This window comes from Mesoplodon bidens, assembly GCF_964165515.1.
Source record: "Mesoplodon bidens genome assembly, chromosome: 4".
NCBI classification, from domain to species: Eukaryota; Metazoa; Chordata; class Mammalia; order Artiodactyla; family Ziphiidae; genus Mesoplodon; species Mesoplodon bidens.
In genome coordinates this window covers 66,893,618-66,917,008 of record NC_138160.1, presented here as the reverse complement: position 1 = coordinate 66,917,008, position 23,391 = coordinate 66,893,618, and the positions used below count along the sequence as shown (strand labels likewise).

The 23,391-nt window shown below is 39.6% G+C and overlaps 1 protein-coding gene across 1 annotated transcript; it reads right to left on the bottom strand.

Annotated features, from left to right (window-relative positions):
- Positions 1-4,890: 4,890 nt before the first annotated feature.
- On the bottom strand, positions 4,891-23,386 carry LOC308615632 (V-type proton ATPase subunit S1-like protein; the record flags this gene model as incomplete). The annotated part of the gene is given in 6 exon segments (XM_081231224.1): positions 4,891-5,230; positions 5,232-5,252; positions 10,111-10,351; positions 16,319-16,369; positions 21,597-21,770; positions 23,337-23,386. Coding segments are annotated over 6 exon segments (819 nt in total). The 3' UTR covers positions 4,891-4,948.
- Positions 23,387-23,391: the final 5 nt, after the last annotated feature.

The window sequence follows — 23,391 nt, the reverse complement described above, 5'->3', positions numbered from 1 at the left end:
CATTACATAGGTCCCAGTAGGGTACAGGAGATCCATAAGGGACAATGCAGTAACCTGGGGCTACTATCAATGGCGTTGTTACCACCTCTGAGTCCAAAGAGACAAGGGAATAAGAAATTACCGAAAGCCAGGAGAGAGTCATGTGTAGGAGGCCATGTTAAAAGAGGCAGTGACCTTCAGAGAAGGGACACAACCAGTCCAAGTTATTCCCTCCAGGAGAAAACTGGGGCAATAGATACCCAGAGTATCTCTAATCTCTCTTTTTCCATGAAGTTTGATGTTCATCGATGACCTCCTATTGATCAATCCAAGGAATAAACACTTCTTAAGTTCTTTTCTTACTTGATCTGTCTCCAGAATTTGACATAACTGACTACTCCCCTCATCCTGAAAGCCTTTTCCCCTTTAATTTCTAAAACAATGTTCTTTTCTTGGTTTGCCTTCTTTCTTCTCCAATTGCTCCTACTCTAGCTCCTTTACAGAGTTCTCTTTCTCATTCTACTCCGAAAATAATGGCATTCCCCAGAGATCCATTATCAAACCACCCTTTCTCCTTGGCTGATCTCATTCATTTCTCCATCACCACTACCTCCTTGTTTTCAACCTTCCCCCTATGACCACTACTGCTTGTCTTAGTTTGGGTTTCCTGAGAAGCAGACCCCAAGACAAGGATTTGAAGGCAAGCAGTATATTTTGGAGGTGATGCCAGGAAACATCATTAGGGGAGCAGGAAAGTAAGACAGGGCAAAGAAGGGAGTTAATAAAATGAACATTATCAAGCAAAGATGCCCCAATGGGCAAAAGAGCATAGTCTTTGAGGAGCTCCAGGAAATGGTGTAAACACTCTAGAGTTATTCCAGTCAAGGGGAAAATGAGCTGGGGTATTTATACACAACTCCTCAGGGTCATTATACGAAGGTTACTCCCAGGGGACATTAATTCCTCAGCACTTCCAGCCTGCCATGAACACAGGCAGAGCAGCCTCTGAGGGCAGTTACTGGCGAAGGAGAGATGGGCCAAGATGCACTGAAATGGTAAGGTGCAAAGGTGGACACTGACAGCAGCTGCTACATTTCCCAATTTCTATTTCTAGTCCAGACCTCTTCATTGTACCCCATATTCATACATTCAACCACCTACTTGGACCTCTACTACAGGACCTGCCTACAGGAATCTCCCATTTCCCACTCCCACCCTCACCTGTTTCTCCCTGATTGCAGAGATCAGCATCACCTTCCACCAGCACCCAAAATAAGTTATCTACCAGTCATTTGTGACTTGCCACCTGGTCACTATGTCTTATTGAACCAACCTCTGAATCCTTCAAAATCCTCTCAATGGCCTCTCCATTAACTCAAGTCATGATTCTAAGTCTTTACTTGAGCACAATGATCTGTTTCCTCTCTCCATTTCCAGCTGCATCTCTCTTTCACTCTCCAAATACATTGTATGTGCCAACCCATATACATGTATTTATCATGTTCTCTGCACATGATAAGGTCCAATCTTTGCATATGTGTTTCCTTCTGCCATATCTGTCCTTTTCCATGTTACCTGTCTGGTTAACTGCTACTCATGTCAAATACCACTTTCTTTGCCATATTTTTCCAGACGTTCCAGGGAGACAGACATCTCTTAGGCTGTGCTCCTGCATCACTAACAATTACAGGACAATAATCACATACATACTAGGTTAATAATAAAAGTACCCATGGGAATAGTGTCAGTTCTTTACCTAAAAGTCAGAACATACCAGAAGTGATACAAAAAGACAGATACCTGATGGACAAACATAAAATTGTTCATGGTAATACTCAACATTAGATACAAAGACCAAAGACCTTCTTTTAATAGGTCTCTTCTTCAGTCAAGGGCTCTCTTCTTAAGTCATGAACAGACTCAGCTCCATGAGTCCATGATGGCTCAAGTAAGGTCTTTTTTACACCAGAACTAGATCATTTATTATTATTATTATTATTATTATTAAGATAAATAAGTATTCCAATGGACTGTCTAGCCAAATCTACCATAGAACACTTTACCATTAATAAACATAACCTAACCTGATTAACACTCTGCCCTTCAGTCCCTTAAGGCTGCTCTGCTGCTATTTGACCCCTGCCACTCCAGGATCCCAGCTTCCCTATGAGACTAAGTGGAATCCTTAGTTCAAGGATAGCACCTCTTACCTTCACCCATAGACTACAGAGGACAGTTGCTGGAACACTTTTCAAAAATGCTAATACTATGTTCCCAGTGTGTTTCTCAGTGCTATGACAAAAGGAGTATCTTCTGGTCCTTCACAGAGGAAAATAGTTATAAGGATGGAGAACAGGTCATACATGATAAATCCATTCCTATATCCCAATTTTCTAAGTTTAAGGTTTTTTTTCTCCATAGTATACCAATAAATTTCTGGCCTATTTTATTTTGTGTCTGTCACTGTTGAGTTTCAGATTGTAATCAACCGAGAAAACTGTTATAAATACTCCCAGCTGCTCAAACCACCACAATTAATCCAAAATCTGATAAGAGAACCTATCTCAAAAGATTCAGCCTGATCTAAAATTATACACCTCACTCTCTGAGCTAGCACCTCCAGAATCCATTCACACATATATTCCCCAAGTCTTATGCTGCATAAATTAGCAAAACCTTGCAATTTTATTCTCCCATATTTAACTTCGCAATTGGTTCCCTGGGATATGCTAAAATATGACACTAATTGTCTAGAGGCATTGAGGAAAATGGGCAAGGTAACTGTCTCTGATGAGGTCATCACAGGACCTTCAAGCAAGGCAAGAATCATTTCATCTCAGAGAGAATGCTTCTGCTAGCAAGAAAAACTTAATGGAGTTTGGGATTCAATATACCTTAAGTTGTCTAAATTCTCCCAACAGTTACCATTCCTATTTCAGTCTCCTTCTATTTTGAAACAAATGTTCTCATGTATATGTAAGAGACCTGGCAAGGCTGTGAATTCCACATGCAATGCAGTTTACCAATTTGCAGGATCAGACCTGTGTCTGATTTTCAACTATGTCAGCCCTTTGACAAGAGGTAAGAGATCCTTGCAGATCAGTTACAGAAACTCCCTGGATTTTTTTTTAACCATGCCTTGAGCTGTGAATTTAAAATCCTGAGCTATCATTTTCTTTCTGTAAACCCTTCAGCACAGTTAGAAAGAGCTAGCCTACCTTACAGGGTTACCACCATACCTAAGGTGACTATATACCCCAGTTTGCCTGGAGTCATCCCATTTATGTCTGTTATCTTAGAATGGTCAATGACACTCACTTTTACTTTCAAAAGTGTCCCAGCTTGAACAATAAGTTATGTTGACCCTTCATGTACTTACAGCCTCTCACAGCAACCATTTATACCACCAGTGGACACTCAAAGCAACCACAATGAAAATTTCATTATGGAATGGCATGGGCTCTCAGTTTCCGTCCTCTAATGCTAACCAAGTCCCCTCTAATTTTAAGCTAAACAGAGTCAGATAATCAATCCTAGATTCCCATTTTCTTGAGGGTGTGCTCCCTGCAATCATCTTTGGTACAAATAAGTACATAAATTAAGATTCTTAGCTGCAGGCTACAGAATCTACTCCAGGTATTAAAACAGAAAGGATGTAAATCAAGTACACTTCAATTAAAAAAAACAAAAAGGAATTCACTACAGACTAATAGGAGCTTACAGAATTCTAAGAGGGCTGCAACCAAATCTACATTCACAGCCAAGAATAATGCAGCCAAAAGAAATGTCCAACATGAGACTGTTTTATCAGAAATCCCCCAGTCATGATCAGTCACACTTGGCATCAAAGATGAGACTAGACTATAGACCCATCACCACAGCTGCCTAGAGGATCCGATTTCTCTGTGCATGACCCCCTATCTTGCATTGTTCTCAACTGCTTTCGAGGTTTTGTGCAGGGTATCTTAGTAGAACCTAGCTCATGTGTGAAACCTTAGTTAGGGAAATGCAATGTAGTTTTTACATATAAGATCTCTTTAACACAGAAGGCATACTAGTGAAGCTTTAGTGAGGGTGCAGAGTGAGCCATTCTTCAGTATCTGCCAAGAACTGAAAAGGATTATGGGGAAATCCATGTGGAAGAAAATGGTTATAAGAAGATCAGTGGTGGTTCCAGAATTTCTTTAGGGAATGCTATCTCACTGGAAGGGGACTTGGAGATGTATCTGCATAGTACGCAAATTGTTTTTATTTAGCTTAGTTGTTCAAGTGGTACCTAGGAGAGCTGATGGAAGTCTAAATCAGACACACGAGGCAAGTCTTGGCACCACAATGAAATAAGAAAGGTAAGATACTGCCAAGACTATTATTGCTCCTTCAGAGACTGAATCGGGCTGCCTCTGAATAGCAAAGAAAAAGACAAGAATGCCCTTGAATAAAGTGTTCCACCATATTGACAGGAGTCTTCCCTAAACAGTTCTGTGAGAGAGAAAAAAAAGACTATTTTTTAAAACAAAATTGGGACATAACTTCTGAGAAATGCAAACTATGTTACAAAATACTTTAAATTCTGAACTTCCAGATAACCTTATATTTATCATTTCTATATTTATCACATCCAAACTGACAAAGGCAAGGAAGACCAAGTGTGTTTTCCCTTCTTTATATTGCATCATTCTTTTTTTGGGGGGGGGTCCCTAACTTGAAATATTCTTTTACTTTCAAGACACCTTGGGGCAGCAATCATATTTATCTCCATGGGATTCCTGAGATACCTTTATCATTGCTCCAAGTCTATCTAAGAAGGCCAGTGGATGTTCCAAAATGTATTCTTTGCATGTATTTCCTTTAAAAAAAGAAAATCAAGCCTTTTGGTAAAAATCTTCTATCACAAGTCAAACAGCACACAACAGGAACGCCTCCTTTCAGAGCCTATCGTGGACTTCCTGAGGAAGAGGGACCTGTGCTGTTAAACATAAATTTTGCAGATCTGTTGGCTTCTCAGTTCATAGCATTCGACTCCCTGGCTCCTCAGCAGCTCCTTCTCTTCTGATGCATCTCGAGCTTTCAACTGGCAGAAGTGAGCCGGAGAGGTGATGAAATCATAGTGCCAGTCCAGATAGCGCAGGTAGATGAGCATGTGCAGGGCATAGGCCAGCACCAGCAGCAGGATCTGGGACATTGCCAGGCTGATTGGAATGGCTGGTGAGAAGGAAGAGGTACAGTTTCGGGCCTTGGCAAACTGTCCCCTCCTTAATGGTAAAGCCTTGGATCTGTCAGGAGAAAGAAAAGAGCTGAAGTGACATACTCTTTCCTCTGAAAATCTGCTTCACAGTTGGGCTAGGGGTTCTAGAGCCCTAATCAGTCAAATTTAAACACTGGGGCCATACTTGCTGAATAATTTAAACACATTATCTAACAAATGTGAGTGTGCTCTTGGGGACAGTGAAACTTAATTTTAAATCAAGACTGACCCAGAAACTCTGGGATACATGGTTGTCATAATTAAGTGGCCAGAGAAATTCAAGGCTCTGAAATAAAACCTCTTTTATCTGATCCTTAGTTCACCTAAAACCACGTCTGTTGTCTCTAAAATTCAAAGCCTACTCAAAATTTTATGTGTTAATATAAATTTCACAAAGAATATTAATTCTCACTTTCTCTGCCTTTGATTCTGTTGACAGGAAGTAGATAGGAAGAGTCTTTTAAGAGAAGATATGATTCCCAGTGACATAAAATATAGATAATAAAAGCTAACACTTATTGAAGATCTTTTTTTACATACCAGACACTACCTTAACTCATTTAATACTTACAAGAGCCTATGAATAAGTTACTATTTTATCCTAATTTATGAATGAGGAAACAGGCACAGAAAAGTTAAGTAACTTGCCCAGAGTCACACAGTATTAAGTACAATGAAGCTGTAATTCAAACCTTAGCAGTCTGGTTTCAGAGTCACTTCTCAGTTTACAACTCCATAACTCCTGGTATATTGTGTCTCTTTTTTCCCCCATCACTAACTAACTTTCTTTTTCAGTTGTATCATGTAGACTTGGTACTGTTTTTGGAAGAGCTGTATACCACTTGCAGTCTGCTCAGAGAATAGAAAGAAAAGCCTTCTCATATGTGCAATGAAGTGATTTAATTACTTGGAACTAGGAGAGGTTCAAATCGACAACTGGCCCCGTTATCTAAATACTATCACAATAAAGAAACAGGGGCTACAGAGTCTACAGAGTAATGATTCTAAATGAGAACAATCATTTGTAGAAGGCAGCTTCCACATTCAGCTGGCTTTTAGAATCTAACCCTACAGTGTCAACTCATTCAGTCACCTAGTTGGTTTTAAAAGGGTACATCAGAGGGCTTCCCTGGTGGCACAGTGGTTGAGAGTCCGCCTGCCGATGCAGGGGACACGGGTTCGTGCCCCGGTCTGGGAAGATCCCACATGCCGCGGAACGGCTAGGCCCGTAAGCCATGGCCGCTGAGCCTGTGCATCCGGCGCCTGTACTCCACAACGGGAGAGGCCACAACAATGAGAGGCCCGCATACCGCAAAAAAAAAAAAAGGTACATCAGAAAATTGAATTACCCATGAATGCTTTATTGAGGATTCATTTTTAAGACTTAGGTGGGCACTTTACCATGTTTCCATGCTAAAATGACTGTAGCCACCCATCATACCATAGACATTAGGGGCCTTGCTTGCCCAACTACCTGTGCTTAGACTGAACCAAAACAACTACTGAAGGAGACTCTTGGCCTGGCTTTTAGGATACTTGGCCTGCCCACTCTATGAAGAGGCAAAGTGGCCTTCTCTTCAGGCACTAGCCTGAAGAGTCAAGCTCCTCAATGACAAAAGATGGCCTCATTTGATGCTACAACTCCAGCCAAAGAGAATGTCCTCACACTGACTGCCACTTAACTCTTAAGATCTGACTGAGAACAATATCTGTGGAGGATGCCTGAGGGACACATTGTCTATCCATTTCTGGACTAGAGATTGCAAACACTCTGTATCTAGCCCACAGGTAAGTTTTGTCTGGCCCAGAGTTCTGAACATCCTGAAAACCTCCCCTAGGAATCTACATTTCTATCTTTAATTGAAAAGTCAGAAGATCCAGCAAGATTGGGCCTGCATTCCTACAAAGCAAAAATTAGCCGAAGTTCTATAAAATATACCTGTTGTGATGCCGGCTACATTTTGCCAAAGTCCCCAGCTGGCCCACCTGAGGCATGTGAGCTTTCACCTGAGGCACCCGAGTTTGCCATGCATGTGACATCACTCTATACTTTATTCCTAGAATAAACCAGATAGATCAGCAAAGCTGTAGATGTGGAATGCAGCCTTTTGTATGCATACCTTAACCCCCATCACCACCAGCACTACCTCTTCCCCGGACTGGGCTTGCTTCTGTATCTGTCCACATGAAGAGTGTTTTACAAGGTCCACATCTGACACCCAGCGCCCCGTCCCCCATGAGGCTGCTGCTGAGGATATTGTCCCGCATCGCACAACACCAGGGATGAACGTGCTCCTCACAAGCACATTCTCAGTAGTCTTATGAACCCCATGAACACGTAAAGGGTGATTCTTTCTTACGCTGGCTGCTCAAGAGCTTCAGAGCGAAATTACTGCACTGCTTCCAGCCAGGGCAGACAGATGGTTTCATGGTTTTGTGCACTAACTTCACTAGTGGTTTAGCTAATCTTTTCTTCCTTTTGTTTTCCTTAATCCCATGTCTTTCCATTTTTTTGGTTTATATTTTTTATTGTAAAATACACATAAAATCTACCATCTTATCCATTTTTAGGTGTACGGTTCAGGGGCATCAAGTATATTCACATCATTGTGCAACCATCACCACCATCCATCTCCAAAACTCTTTTCATCTTGCAAAACTGATACTCTGTACCAATTAAACACTAACTCTCCAGTCCCCTCTTCCCCCAGCCCCTAGCAACTGCCATTCTACTTTCTGTCTTCAAATGTGACTACTCTAGTACCTCATAAGTAGAATCATAAAAATATTTGTCCTTTTGTGTCTGGTTTATTTCACTTAGCATAATACCCTCAAGTTTCATTCATGCTGTTGCATTTATGTGAATTTCCTTCCTTTCTAAGGCTAAATAATATTTCATTGTATGTATATGATAGATTTTGTTTTTCAGTCATCCACTGATTGAAAAACCATAACTGACATTTGGGTTATGTCCATCTTTTGGCTGCTGTCAATAATGCTGCTATGAACATGGATGCACAAATATCTGTTCATGTCTCTGTTTTCAATTCTTTTAGGTATATAATCGGAAGTGGAATTATTGAATCACATGGTAATTCTATGTTTAATTTTTTGAGGAACCACCATACTGTTTTCCATAGTGGCTGCACCATTTTACATTTCTACCAGCAATGTACAAGGGTTCTAATTTCTCCACATCCTTGCAACAGCTGTTATTTTCAGTTTGGGGGATTTTTTTTTTTTTTTTTTTTTTGCGTTACGCAGCCCTCTCACTGTTGTGGCCTCTCCCGTTGTGGAGCACAGGGTCCGGACGCATAGGCTCAGCAGCCATGGCTCACGGGCCCAGCCGCTCCGCGGCATGTGGGATGCTCCCGGACCAGGGCACGAACCCGTGTCCCCTGCATCAGCAGGGGGACTCTCAACCACTGCGCCACCAGGGAAGCTCCCTTTTTTTTTTTTATAATAATCAACTTAATGGGTGTGAAGTGGTTTGCCCATTTTTCAAAGTTATTTTTCTTGAAGTATTTCTAATAAGTCATTGTAAGTCATTTCTGGAACAAGGTAGAGACATAAATCTCAATTCATCTGTTAGGCAAGATTATGTGTGAATTATTCCTTGTTTTCATTATTACCTCCTCATTGCCCTTTCCACCTACTTCTCTTTTAAAAGTGTGAAATAGATACAATATATACTTTATAAATATTACATAAATAGATATATACATGTATTATAAATTGTCTTTGGAGCCAGTCCACAATTCAAATTCTGCCTCTACCAGTTACCAATTATATCACTTTGAACAATTATGTAATCATCAGAGTTTCAGTCATCTCATTTGTAAAACAGGGATAATAACAGCTATCTTGCAGCGTTATGATAAGTTTTGAAGACAAAATATGTAAAATAACTACAACAGTGCCAACATACAAAGAGGACTCATAAGTATTAGTTATTGTTAATCCATGCCTAACACGGTCCTGGGTGTTGCCACATATATATTAGGCCATGAATTCTTTACATCCATAAAGATAGGTCAGAAATCAAGAGGGTGGAGTAACTTGCCCAAGTGGCTGAGAAGTAATTCAAAACTATGTCTTTCGAACTCCAATATGCAAACTCCTTCCCTACCCCAAACTACCTCACCACACTTCTCCAAGCTGGGGGGAAGGGGAATAAATATATATTTATATATGGAAAAGATTGGGAAGAACCCATAAAAGGGACATGTAAAACCCTATTTCAGGGAGTTGGAAGAACAAGTTAAGCTTTTTTCACAGGTAAACAGGTCAGAGGAAGTTGACAGATGTCTCTCAGCCCGAGATTCTGTTGGTGAAAAGGAACTTCTTATGCCTCTATGCCTTTCCCCAAATACTTTCAAGAGGATCTTTAGGATATTTTTGACTCCCTGGCTGACAGTTCCATTCCTATGCTAAATGCCAAAGCTGTCACTCACACTTCAGATGTACTTCTTATCTGCCCTGATAGGATCACTGCTCCTCTCCCTGAAGGAAATAAAATAATTGTCCGACAATTCCTCTCCCCAGAAGGGCCTCTTGCTCCAGGAAGTGTCAGTCACTGGGCTCATGCCACAGCTTCACTCTGGCTTACATTGCTGGCATTCCTCACTGATAATTATTAGTGACTGGATAAACCTTTATATAAAAGAAAGTCCTTGTGGGGGGCAGGGGGGATCACTGTGCAGGAAGAGGAAATACTTGATCCTATTCTATTTCATACCTTAGAAGATAAAGAACATAATTCATACCAATATAATTTTAAAGATATCTACTCCTCTCTTTTCCTTAAACATCTATGTTTTCAAACAAACAGAATTTCTTTGGCACCAAACACACAGGTGCATTGAGCATATGCTTTAGTTTATTACCTGGAAATCAACAAAAGTGACATCCCACAGGCTTGACATATCATTGGTGTCTCTGGGCAACAAAAGGGCATCATACCGCTGCAGGCTGCTGACGCGCTGGCAGTGGTAGGAGTAACTTGACGGAGCAAATTTGCCAGTTGCATTAAAAGCTGCTGGAATTGAATTATTGAAAATAACCTCGACTCGGTGCAAACTAAACCAGCTCTGGATGGACAACTTGTTGTAAATGGTAAGCGTGAATCTGACAATGATTATAAAACAGTATTACCCCCAAAGCACTTTTACATTTGCTGATGCAGGACACTGTTGACGAACAGTACAACTGCGCCCTCTTTTGTCAGGTAGTAGAACCGGCTCAGAGAGAGGCTTTTACTTTCTAGTTCTGAACAAGAGCCTCCTGATGGGTGGGAATGAAAGCAAGTAACAGGAGAACCCCCCAAAGTGAGCAATACAAATTCCTACAAAAGGAAAAACACAAAAATCTTGGGGATTTTTTCTTTTTTTTTAATTAAAATAATTTTATTATTGCAAAAAAACTGAGAAAAACTAAATGGACAATAATATAGAAGTAGCTAAATAAATAATGGTCAAAAATAAAAGTAATAGCTCTTACTATGTGTCAAGCATCTCTCTAAATTCTTTATATTTTATTTAATCTTCACTACAACATCATGAGATAGAGAATATTATTAACCTCATTTTGCAGATGAGGAATCTAAAATACAAAGGGGTTAAGTAACTAACTTGTGCAAGTTTACTCAAAGAGTAAGCACTGGAGCTGGGCTTAGAATCCCATCTGAGACCAGAGCCCTTACTCTTAGCCATTTTGGAATCGAATATTCTCTAGCAATAAAAAAGTTATAATATGCATGTCATGATCACTTTTTTCATTAAAAATGTGTGACTGCATAGAAAAAATTCTGGAAAGATAGAGATCAAAATGTTAATATGATTACCCATTTTGTTATACACCTGAAACTAACACAACATTGTAAATCAACTATATTTCAATTTTTTAAAATGGAAAAAAGAAAAAGAAAGCAGCTGAGATCAGTATAGCTCAGGGTGAAAGCTTGGGTTTTGATCCTGGCTCTGCCCACCTGTAGGTTATGTTCCTGCTCCTTTTGGGAAGAGCATCTTGGTGTGTATAGGACTGACCCTCTCCCCTCTCAGTGAAGTCTCCCGGGCCCTGCCAATCAGTGTATTGCGGCCCTTTAGTCACTGTGATCGGTTTAGAGAGAGGCATATGCTCCAGGCATATGGGTCAATAAGATGTAAGCTGTGCTATAGTTATCAAGCAACAGAGTTCTTTTATGTTGCTTAAGTGGATAACTGTCAGCTGGCCACCATCTTTCCAGCCTGAGAATGAAACTGACACAAGGACAGCAGAGCCAAGAGATGGAGAAAGATGCTGCCCTGGTGAGGTAAGTCAAGTGTCTGAAGCTAACACTTTCAATTCTATTAATCAGTTACCTTTTGACTTTATGCAGCCAAAAGAGTTCTCACAAATACAGCTCTTATTAGTGGTATGGTAAGTGTTGTTAAACAACCTAACTGGGCCTTACTTTCCTCATCTGTAAAATAGGTTGTGTTTGTTTAAATAGAGTGCTCTGTGCTGGCCTGGTGTTATAAAACATTCGTTGTTATCTGGGACAGCCCCTGCTCACCCTGGGCTCCTGACTCAGATACAGAAAGGTTTTCTGAGGGATGCAATTGAGTCTGGCCACCCCCGCCCACTGCAACAAACCACTGAGAATGCTGAAGGCCAGAAGGATGGAGGTTGTGGACATCTCAGATCTGGACTCTGGAGCCAGCTGTTCCAGAGGGCAATGGGAGAGACAAACCATTCCCAGAAAGGGCAGGCTGACTCTGGATTCCCTGGCAGTGACTTCTGTTGTGGTCAGGGCTGGGGTGGAGCCTGCCACATTGTTTGCAGCCCTGTTTCAGAAAATGGCCTGAGACTGAGGCTGTTCTGACACAGCCTCAGTGAGGTGGGAACATTAATGCACCAATGGAACTGCTCGAAAAAATCCTTCCTGGTGAAAACACCAGGTCGTTTTGCCAAACAGCTGTCCAGCCCACAGGGTCTTTGGTTCTGTGTCTCTTGGCCCACTTGAGGGCAGGAATGGCACGCCCATGGGCCTGGGGGACATGACACCCTTTGCCCCGGCCTCTCAAACCTGTGCTGGTTCCTGGAGCAGAGCCTGACCAAGGATTTGTGGGCGAGTGATTTTTTAAGAAAATCCCAGGAGGACAGGAGAGGAAAGATGTGAAACAGGCGGAGGGAGGGGAGAACAAGTAAGGGCGTGCATCCAGCAGGGTCCCTGGAGGGTGACTTTGGCTCTGTCCTGCTGGGATATCTGGAAACGCCTGTTGGTTAGGGCTGCCCTGGGGGATGTCTGGCCCTCTGGTGGACATGCAGGCAAAGGGTGCTCCAGCAGCCCAGGAGAGCCCTTGGCAATCACACAGGTGCCTGTTGTTAAACAAGGAGAGGGAGGGAGGGAAGTAGATGGAGCAGCTCAGTGCCTACTTCTGTTCCTGCCCTTCCAAGTTGCTCTTTTAAAAGGATACGTTGGAAAAGTCAGACATAAAAGGTCATACGTTGTATGATCCCATTTATATGAAATGTCCAGAACAGGCAAATCCAGAGACAGAAAGCAGACTGGTGGTTGCCAGGGGCTAGGAGGGGGAATGGGGAGTGACTGCTAAGGGGTAGGGAGTTTCCTTTTGGAGTGACAAAATGCTCTGGAACTACACAGAGGTGATGGTTGTACAATATTGTGAATGTACTAAGTGCCACAGACGTGAACACTTTAAAATGGTAACTTTTATGTTATGTAACTTTTGCCACAATAAAAAAAAGTATAAATAGAAAAAACAAATGTTAATTGTGATGACCATTGGTGGTTGGATTATGAATGATTTTCATTTTCTTTTTATAGCTCAGTATTTTCCAATCTTTCTGTTTTCAACAGATATATATAACCTTGTCTTAGTTTGGGCTCCTACAGAAGCAGACCCTGAGACAAGGATGTGAATACAAGCATCTTGTGGAGGTGATCCCAAATTTATTGGGGAATTTAGTCATTCAAAAAATGTAGAGGACTTCCCTGTTGGTGCAGTGGTTGAGAGTCCACCTGCCGATGCAGGGGACACGGGTTCGTGCCCTGGTCCGGGAAGATCCCACATGCCGCAGAGCGGCTGGGCCCGTGAGCCATGGCCGCTGAGCCTGCACATCCGGAGCCTGTGCTCCGCCACGGGAGAGGCCACAACAGTGAGAGGCCCATGTACCACACAAAAAAAAAGAAAAAATGTAGAATATCATATGACATTTGTCTTTCTCTTTCTGACTTACTTCACTTAGTATGATAATCTCTAGGTCCATCCATGTTGCTGCAAATGACATTATTTCATTCTTTTTTATGGCTGAGTAGTATTCTATTGTTTTTTTTTTAAATGGGGTACAGTTGTTTTACAATGTTGTGTTAGTTTCTACTGTACAGAAAAGTGAGGTAGAATTCCCTGTGTTATACAGCAGGTTCTCATTAATTATCTATTTTATACATATTAGTGTATATATGTCAATCCCAATCTCCCAATTCATCCCACCCCTCCTCTTTCCCCCCTTGGTGTCCATACATTTGTTCTCTACATCTGTGTCTCTATTTCTGCCTTGCAAACTGGTTCATCTGTACCATTTTTGTAGATTCCACATATATGTGTTAATATACGATATTTGTGTTTCTCTTTCTGACTTACTTTACTCTGTATGACAGTCTCTAGGTCCATCCACATCTCTACAAATGCTCACTTATATGTGGAGTCTAAAAACTGATACAAAACAGAAACAGACTTAACAGACATAAAAAACAAACTTATGGTTACCAAAGGGGAAGGGGTGGGGAGGGATAAATTAGGAGTTTGGGATTAGCAGATACAAACTACTATATATATAATAAATAAACAACAAGATCCTACTGTATAGCACAGGGAACTATATTCAGTATCCTGAAATAAACCATAATGGAAAAGAATATGAAAAAGAATATATATACACACACACATATATGTGTGTGTGTATAACTGAATCACTTTGCTGTACAAAACTTATATAGCATTGTAAATGAACTATAGTTGAAGTATACTTCTATTAAAAAATTTTTTTAATGAAGTATTGCAAATAAAAACAAACAAAAGTATGTAGAAGAGAGAGAAGAGAAATGACAGAAGAATGGAAGGCAGCCCCAAAGGACAAAGGTAAGCAAGTTTCCACCATGAGCAACGGGGGCTTAATGCCCACAGGGAATCCTGGGAGACAGCGTAGAACACACACCTCTGAGTTATCTCACCCGAGGGTGAGGGAGCTAGGATATTTACAGACTTCTTTCAGTCATTGCTGGGGTACAGATGGGAGGCAGTGGGCTCCTTTGGCCAGAGAAAGCTTTTAGGCAAAGAAAGGCTGGCAGTTGAAAGTTGAGCTGGTGGGGACTTCCCTGGGGGTCCAGTGGTATAGAATCCACCTTCCAATGCAGGGGATGCAGGTTTGATCCCTGGTCAGGGAACTAAGACCCCACAAGTCATGGAGCAACTAAGCCCGTGCGCCACAACTACTGAACTCACACGCCTCAACTACAGCCCGCGTACCACAAACCACAGAGCCCACGCACCCTGGAACCTGTGCTCCACAACTAAAGAGAGAAAACCTGCATTCCTCAACTAGAGAGAAGCCCACACACCGCAATGCAAGATCCCGCATGCTGCAACTAACACCTGACGCAGCCAAAAATAAATAAATAAATGATAAATAAATCTTTAAATAAATTAATTAATAAAAAAAAAAGTTGAGCTGGTGGACTATAGTGCTCTCAAATGGAAATGCCCAAGAGGATATAGACAAGGTACGCTGACAATGTCAGCCACATAGCTTTATCATCAGAAAAAATAATAATCAAAAAGCTACTTTCCTCTAGGGAAAAAATTTTTAAAAGGTGCTATTTGAATCAGAACTATTCCCCATTCCTATATCAAACAGGTATGTATATGTGTCTGGTCACCTTGTGAGATTCTATAAAGTGCCTCTGAAAGATGATGGCATGTATGTTCTAAATTATGACCAGTGAAACACTCGTATCCCATGATATGTAGGCACATGTTGAGGAAAGAGCTTTCCAAGGTTAAACATAGGAAATGCTAGGTTAGAGGCAAAAAAAGAAAGAAAGGGGGACTGGAGACAAGACGGCAGAGTAAAAGGACTTGAGCTCATCTCCTCTTACGAAAATACCAAAATCACAACTAACGCTGAACAACCATCAACAACAACAAGAAAAGACAAGAAATGCTAGGTTAATCAAAGTCACCAAGTGCAGCAATCTTCCTTAAGAGCGCGTCTTCACAGAAACTTCAATATACAGATTTATACCGTGAATCTCCAAGAGGACACACTGTGCAGTCCTTCTCAAACACGTTTGACCACAGGACCCCTTTTCTGGAAATATTATAAACATTTACACAGAGCAAAAGTGTTCCATAGAACACAGCTTAGGAAAGACTGCCCTAGCACATCCTTCTGTTTTTTCAAGAAATGTTAAAGACACGGCTGCTTATCTCCACTAAAAGGTTGCTTCTATAGGAAAGGAAACATTATATTTTTATAAGAAAAAAATTTTTAATGCCTTCAAATTGCTCCCCACCCCTGGAGCAGTTCCTAACTGCTTGGATAAGCCAATGTTGGCAGATGCATTATTCCATACATAAACACAGAAAAATGCAGGCTTATGTTGATTGTCTGCTGGGGAATTCAGCTAACAGAGAATTTTTAGTTACAGTTAAATGATAAGTGTGACTCAGCTGTAAGGAGCTATACAGAAAATAACTTCAAACTAGAGCCTCAGTTTTAGAGCTTTAAACATATTATATTCTTTGCTCAGAGGAAAGAGGTATCACATTCTCAGGTTCATGTATTTTCTAGGTCGCTAAAGGAAGAAGGAGAAAGTATAGTTGCTTTGGTAGAAACTAAAGAAAGTATTACTATAGGATTCCATCATAACATCACTGAATTTTCAGTGTAATTAGATAAATGTGGCATTTCATGTGTCACAATACTGGGCACACAGCAGTCCCCTGATACTTCCATGTTGAATGAATAAATTATATGGAGCTAATCTGAAGTGCTGAACCTATGACATTCCAAAGTGCTATCCATACCTACCTTATATCAATACCTCTGGGATTTTCAGTATCACCAAACTTCAGAGACAACCTTAGAAAACAGAAACACAGTCCATCAAAATAGGAATAACCCTTACTCCACACTATACTCAAAAATTACCTCCAAATGGATCACAGGTCTAAATGTAACAACTAAAACTATAAAACACATAGAAGAAACATAAAATAACATTTGTGCAATCTTGGGGTAAGAAACACCTTCTTGAAAAAATGTAAAAGTATGAACTATAAAAGAAAAAACTGATAAATTGCACTTTATCTAATTTTAAAAACTTTTGCTCTTCAAAAGATACTGTTAAGAAAATGAAAAAGGCAAGTCACAGAATGGGAGAAAATATTCACAACACATATACACAAAGAATTTGTATCTGAAATACAGCAAAGAGCACTAACAACTCAATAATAAGGAGACAACCCAACTTTAAAGTGTTCAAAAGACAGGCACTTCACAAAGGAAGATATACAAATAACCAGTAAGTACATAAAAAGATGTCAATATCATTAGTCATTAGTCTAATTAGTCAAGCAAATATAAAATGAAACCACAATAAGATGCCATGGTACAGTAATCGGTATGGTTAAAACTTTTTTAAAAAAAAACACTCTTAAGCTTTTAGTATCTATATGTGTTCACATTTTTTGGAACATTAACACAAGATTTCCTGGAGGGGAGATAGATTATCACTAACCCAGAGCAATAACCACATTGGTTCCCCTTTTAGCCCAATTCTTCCCCTGCTGAAAGCCAGATGCCATCCTGCACATACTGGGATTTACAACACAGGTAAGGAACACTAAAATTATGAACCTGGGAGCTCATATAGGAGACAGTGGTTCCTCCTTCAACTCCTGAGAGAAGGGAGAAAGACATTTACTTCTTTAGTGTCAGAAATTTTCCTTGGAAAAATAAAAGTGTATGAGTTTTATTAGCCCTTGGATGGGAGCAAACAGCTCACCATAAAGGAAACAAATGGGTGCATGTCTAATACCCATGTAGGTAAATAAAGTCTCCAAGGAGACGATAAGAAGCTTCTCTGGGTTTCCAAGCCCTGGAATATCTCGATGGTGCTGAGTTTCATTACTCCTTGACATGTAATAACATTCCTCTGAGGAGGTACATCTCTTACTAACTCCAAGGCTTATCTTTTAACCCAGGTCTGAACAAAATTTGTTTAGAAATTGCTAGCCATACAAAAACATAATAATATTTTCTCTGTAGTCCCAAACTGATCATACCTAATGTTGGTAAGGATGTGAAGTAGCTGGAACTCTCATACAACGCTGGTAGAAAGGTAAACGCTACAACCACTTTAAAAAACCATTTGGCAGTTTCTTAATAAACTAAACATACACATACCATATGATCTAGCCAATACTCCTAGGTATTCACCTAAGAGAAATGAAAATATATGCTCCTATAAAGACTAGTACATGAATATTTACAGCAACTTTATTTGGAAAGTTATCTAAAAACTGGAGGAAAAAACAAATTTCCATCAAGATAAATAAGTTGTGATATATCCATACAAAGGAATACTTACTACTCATCAGTAAAAAGAAATACACCTTTGACACATGCAACAATGTAGAAGAATATCAAAATCATTATACTAAGTGAAGGAAGCTAAACTAAAAGAGTGTACACTATATGATTATAGTTATATAAAATTCTAGAAAATGCAAACTAATCTATAACAATAGGAAGCAGAACAGTGGTTACCTAGAAAGGTGGGAATGGCAGAGGGATGGATTACAAGGGGGCACAAAGAAACCTCTGAGTGTGATGAAAATGTTTGCTGTCTTGCTTGCAATGATGGTTTCACAGGTATAAACGTATGTCAAAACTGACCAAATTGTATACCTGAAATATGTGCAGTTTATTATATTTCATTTAAATTTCAATAAGGTTGAAAAATAAGAATGATGAAAAGCTAAATACAATTGAAATGGGAAAATGTGAGAAATTTAAATATATAAAGGATGACGCTGATATGTGACATTATAATGTCTTGAAGTTATAACACCTCAATATACATTATAAAAACAAAAAAGCCAAAGTAGATGGTTATAAAATGTCCAATTACAAATTTGAAAAAAATCACACAATATAATCTCATCAATTTGGTCCCACTTATCAAGAAATAGAAATGTCAGTGACTGAGCTCGTTTATCTTACTACTACTTATGGAGAAAGGGAAGGAGTATTTACAAAATTAACCATATTAATAAGATTGCTAAAAGAAATATCTTTATTTCCTAACATCATAAGCTTAGATACCTTAGAAGCACTCATTTACAAACACTTTATAAGCTCATTTACTCAGTAAAGCAAGTTTTCAAGGGGATTTTTCTCTAACAATATTCTGATAATCTGTTACAAATTACTGAAAATACTTTAAAGAAATGAAGTGCATTTCTTGGATTGTACTTTATAAATTTGACTGGTCACTTACTCTAACAGAAGTTCTCTAGTTCTTCCAAGGAATCAGAATAGCTTAGTTACCCACAAATTGGCTCTCCAGCTAATGAACTGAAGCTCCAAGCAAAGCCACGGTGCGCCCACCCGAATCTCTGGTGGAGCAGCTCAATGGCCTCCATGCTTCTGATGTCCCAGGAGCTTTCTCCAGCAGTCCTGGTTTCAATGAAAGCTGTTAACGTGCTCTGCTGTGGAGTAAAGAACATGAGGCCCAATTTAACAAAGCAAATTCAGCAATCATTCAGTGGGATTTTTTTATGTGCCAAGCACTGCACCACATGCTGCACCATAAAGGGGAAATACAACCTAGGGAGTCACTCAAAAAAGAGCTTCATTTACTCTTCCAAGCACCCTACCCTCCCATGTTTAAAACAGATTCTGAATTCTTGAGACTTTAATTGCCTAAATTCAAAATACACACAGATGCTGGGATTATGCTCTGTTTGTAAGGCTTTCACTATTTAAAAAGACTTCTGTAGCAAATCTGTCTGCCAACAATTTGCCTTTCCCTGAACATTTTGTTTCCAAGCACTAAAATATGGTCATTTTTTAAAAATCTGTGCTTTTGACCTTACATGGTTATGTCTTAGCTTGGGTTTGTTCTTTCCGCAACTCCCTTTCTGGTTCTTGAATATAAGATTTCCTTGCCAGCACAACAAAGGCATCTCACTAATCTATGTAATTCACAGGAATCAGGGACAGTCTCAGCAGCTGGTCCTTGAACGCTTCACATCCTGGGAAGCCTTCCCCTCATGCCCTTGGGTGGGCTCTCCAGGATGCCTGCACACTCACCTGAGCAGGACTCCAAAAGGTGGATGATACACGCTCAGAACTCACCCACTAGAATTCTTGGGCAGTGACAAAGAAAAAGAAAAATCATTAATTTGTGTATTATGAAAAACAAAGGTTCCTTAGGCCTCTCTACCAGGTAACTAGACACTATTTTACTCTAGTTGTCATTAGTATCTTATACTTTGAGTAGCACTTGGCAAAGTTCTCATGCATACATTTCCTCATTTGATTTTCACACTGCAATGAGACAGGGCCAAGAGAGAGGAGGGAAAATGGCATTGTTAAAGATGTTTTAGACCCCAGCTCTATTACCATACAGGCTGTATGATCTTAGCAAGTTTCCTAACCTCACGAGCTTTGATTTCTTCACCTGAAACACCGATGATAACTGTACCTGTGACTCAGGGACTTAACTCGCAATAGCATTGTGAGGAATAACAGATAATATACCTGTGAAGTCCTCACAAGGTGCCTGGCCAATTCCAAGTGCTCCAGTCCTGTTAGCTGCTAGTAATAGATGCCACCATCTCCATCACACACATGATGATCTTAGAATGGCTCCTGTTTATAAAGTCACAGAGCTCAATGGCAGAAGTGGGCCTAGAAGCTAAGTTTTCATTCTTTCTGTCTCTAGGTTCCCAGTGATAATCAAGGTTTCTAAAGTCCAGCAAAAAGCTGTGGTGCCCTGATCTTCCTCACAAATTCCCTGGGGTCAGGATAAATGGAATCAAAGAGGGCCAGTCAGCCATGGACAGGCAAGACTATCCCCAGGCAATCAGCCTCTCTCCCTGCAGCTGACCACAAATAAAGAGCACTGTAGGGAATTAATTAGAGGCTGAGGAAAAAGTCCTGAGCTCTCAGCAATGTTGGAGTCTCTTTGATAGTTATGCTGTAACAGAATAAACAAATCCGGGAGGACTCTGGATTTTGCTTACAATTCCCTAGCTCTCTGATAAGAGACAGTCATTGTGAATAGCAACATACTTACTAAAACTTGTAACGTAACTTGTAAGCATACATGAATATAATCCATTTTTTACCCATCATCAAGAATTTTTAAATGAGAAGTTAAGAAATAAAAAAGTGTTTCCACCAAAGTATATAAGAATAATACAGAGAAACACTCACACACACACACACACAAACACAGAGCATGTTATGGTTTATACAAAGCATTCTAAACCAGGCCAGAACAAATGCAGAGAATCTTCCAAAAGCCTCCATTATGCCAACAAATGTTGAAAGCAAGGAGCTTTATAGAAAGCAAGTGGGACATGCCAGACTTCCTCCCTCTGGACCAAAACAAATACAAGCAAAAAATATCTGCTTGGATGGCTGAAAAGCAGAGAAAGGCACTGGAAATTGACTTCCTCTTCGAAAGGGATAGTTGTTTAATCTGCTTATCTCGAGTCAAAAACAATTATTCTAATCATCTTTTAAATGTCCTAAAGAATTCTCTGAAATCTGGACATTCAAAGTTACCCTTGCACATTTGCAAACAGGCAATGTTCCATAACTTCAGAACACTTCCTAGAATCAAATATCTGCCCTGACTAGATGGAGTCAGCTTTCTTTGTTTCACCCACTAGAATATGTATGATTCTGCTCACCGATATGCTATTTCCTTCCTGCTGGGACAAAAGTAGTTTGACACCTCACATTTGGAGTTGACAGAGAGCCTGGAATCCTTTCTCTTTTTCAGAACGAGTTTGGGAAACTTCATTTTCAGAATCCTGAACTTCCACAAAGTATTATAGCAATTAGCTAAAGTGTTCAGAAGAAAATTACTGGGAAAAAAAATAAGAAATTAAAAAAATTAATTTCTGACTTGTTCTTTCATTTTAGACATTAGACGTTTCCTCAGAAATGTATGTCAGGGTCATGTACAAAGGAGCCTACTTCTACTTTCTGAAATGACAGAAAACTGGACCACCCAGTTAAAAGGCTACACTAGCCCTAAGGGCTTGCTCCAGCAAAGCAGTCAACTTACATGGCACTTCCTTCACTGCAATTTGAGTTGCCAGAGTCCACTGTTGCCTTCTGGCCAATGGTTTCATCTGTAAGGTCCAGCCAGGTCTGATTCTTAAATTTAATTGTTATTCTTTTGGCCCAAAAGAGAATGCAGGGAATTCCATCCATGGAGACATTAACCGGGCTATGATGGCTGAATGCATTCCAAGGTTCTTTTTCTAAATCTTTGTCTGCTCAGATTGTAGTTGAGAGCCTAATTAACCAAATAAATGAAATTTAAGATACGAATTTGTATCCATGGTACAAAAGGCTTCTTGGAAGTAAAAGAGCCAATTCAAAACCTGTTGAAACTCTGCTAGCTTCAGAGTCCATGCTATTGTGGGGAAAAGATGGGTGGACCTATCAAGCCTAAAAATGATAGGTATACCTGAGAGGCACATGAACCCAGTTCCACAAAGCACCAAAAATGTAAAGGACCAAATTATAAAAACAAACAAACCAAAAACCAACTTTGAAAGTAATAATATTAGCAATAATGACTTTAAAAAGTCACCAGTCACCATGCTGAGGGAGGAAGAGGGGATAAGTAGGTGGAGTGCACCAGATTTTTAGGGCCGTGAAACTATTAGTCTGTATAGTACTGTAATAGTAGATAGATATCATTATACATTTGTAAAAACCCATAAAATATGCGACACGAAGAATGAATGCTAATGTAAACTATGGACTTTAGTTAATAATGTATCAGTAGTGGATTACCAGTTTTAACAAATGCATCACACTAATGAAAGATTTTAAATACAGGGGAAATTAGCAGGGATGGGGGCTGCAGACTGGAGAGGTATATGGGAATATTCTGTACTTGTGGTCAATTTTTTCTGTAAACCTAAAACTACTAAAAAAAAAGTCTATTAATTTTTTTAAAAAATTCACCATGCCTTGAAACTAATGGCGGTAATCTTTTCAAAAAATAATATCATAAGAACCCAAATAATTCAGAACTTTAAATAAATTCATTAATATGTTAAACAAAGAAAACAAGAGGTTTCTGAAAATCAAGCGTAACTCTCCAGACCATTAATGTCCAACAGAACTTCCTGTGATATTGGCTATTATGCACTGGAAATGTAGCCAGTACAATTGAGGAGCTTAATTTTTAATTTTACTTAACATTATCCATTTGAATTTAAATTTAAATAGTGGCATGTGGCTAGTGTCTACTTTCTGGACAGTGCAGTTCCAGGTCATTTAATATACATAAACTAGCAAGGTATTCTAACCTTATTCTAAATCTTATGAAACCTTTGCAGATTTCCAGGAAGCTCAAGACAATGCACTTCAGTATGTCACTCTGGAGATCATAAAGGTAGGTCTCTATCCAAAAGAAGATCCACTTATCTAGAGCAACTATTCCATACCAATTACTCCAGTGTAAATAGAGATAAAAGTGAAATTGAATAGGCAGCAACAACCCAAGTTTACCAGTAACCAAAGATAAACTGTTACTATAGTGATCCTATCTGGAAAGTAACAAAAGTAAAACTGAATATTGTAATGAAAATACTGTATACGACAGCAAGTGAAACTTTAGTGTTTTCTCAACTATAAGATTACCATAATACATTTCCTCACCTAAAGTTTAAGCAAGAATGTTAGTTATTAATAGAATTATTACTTATATTTTCACAGTGGCTCTGACCTGATTGAAATGTGTTTACTTTTTTTTATGATACAATCTAGTTTCCTAACATGTTCATACCTGTGTGATTCGTATTGTTGTAAAATCCTGCACTGGTTTCGTACCTCCATTATTC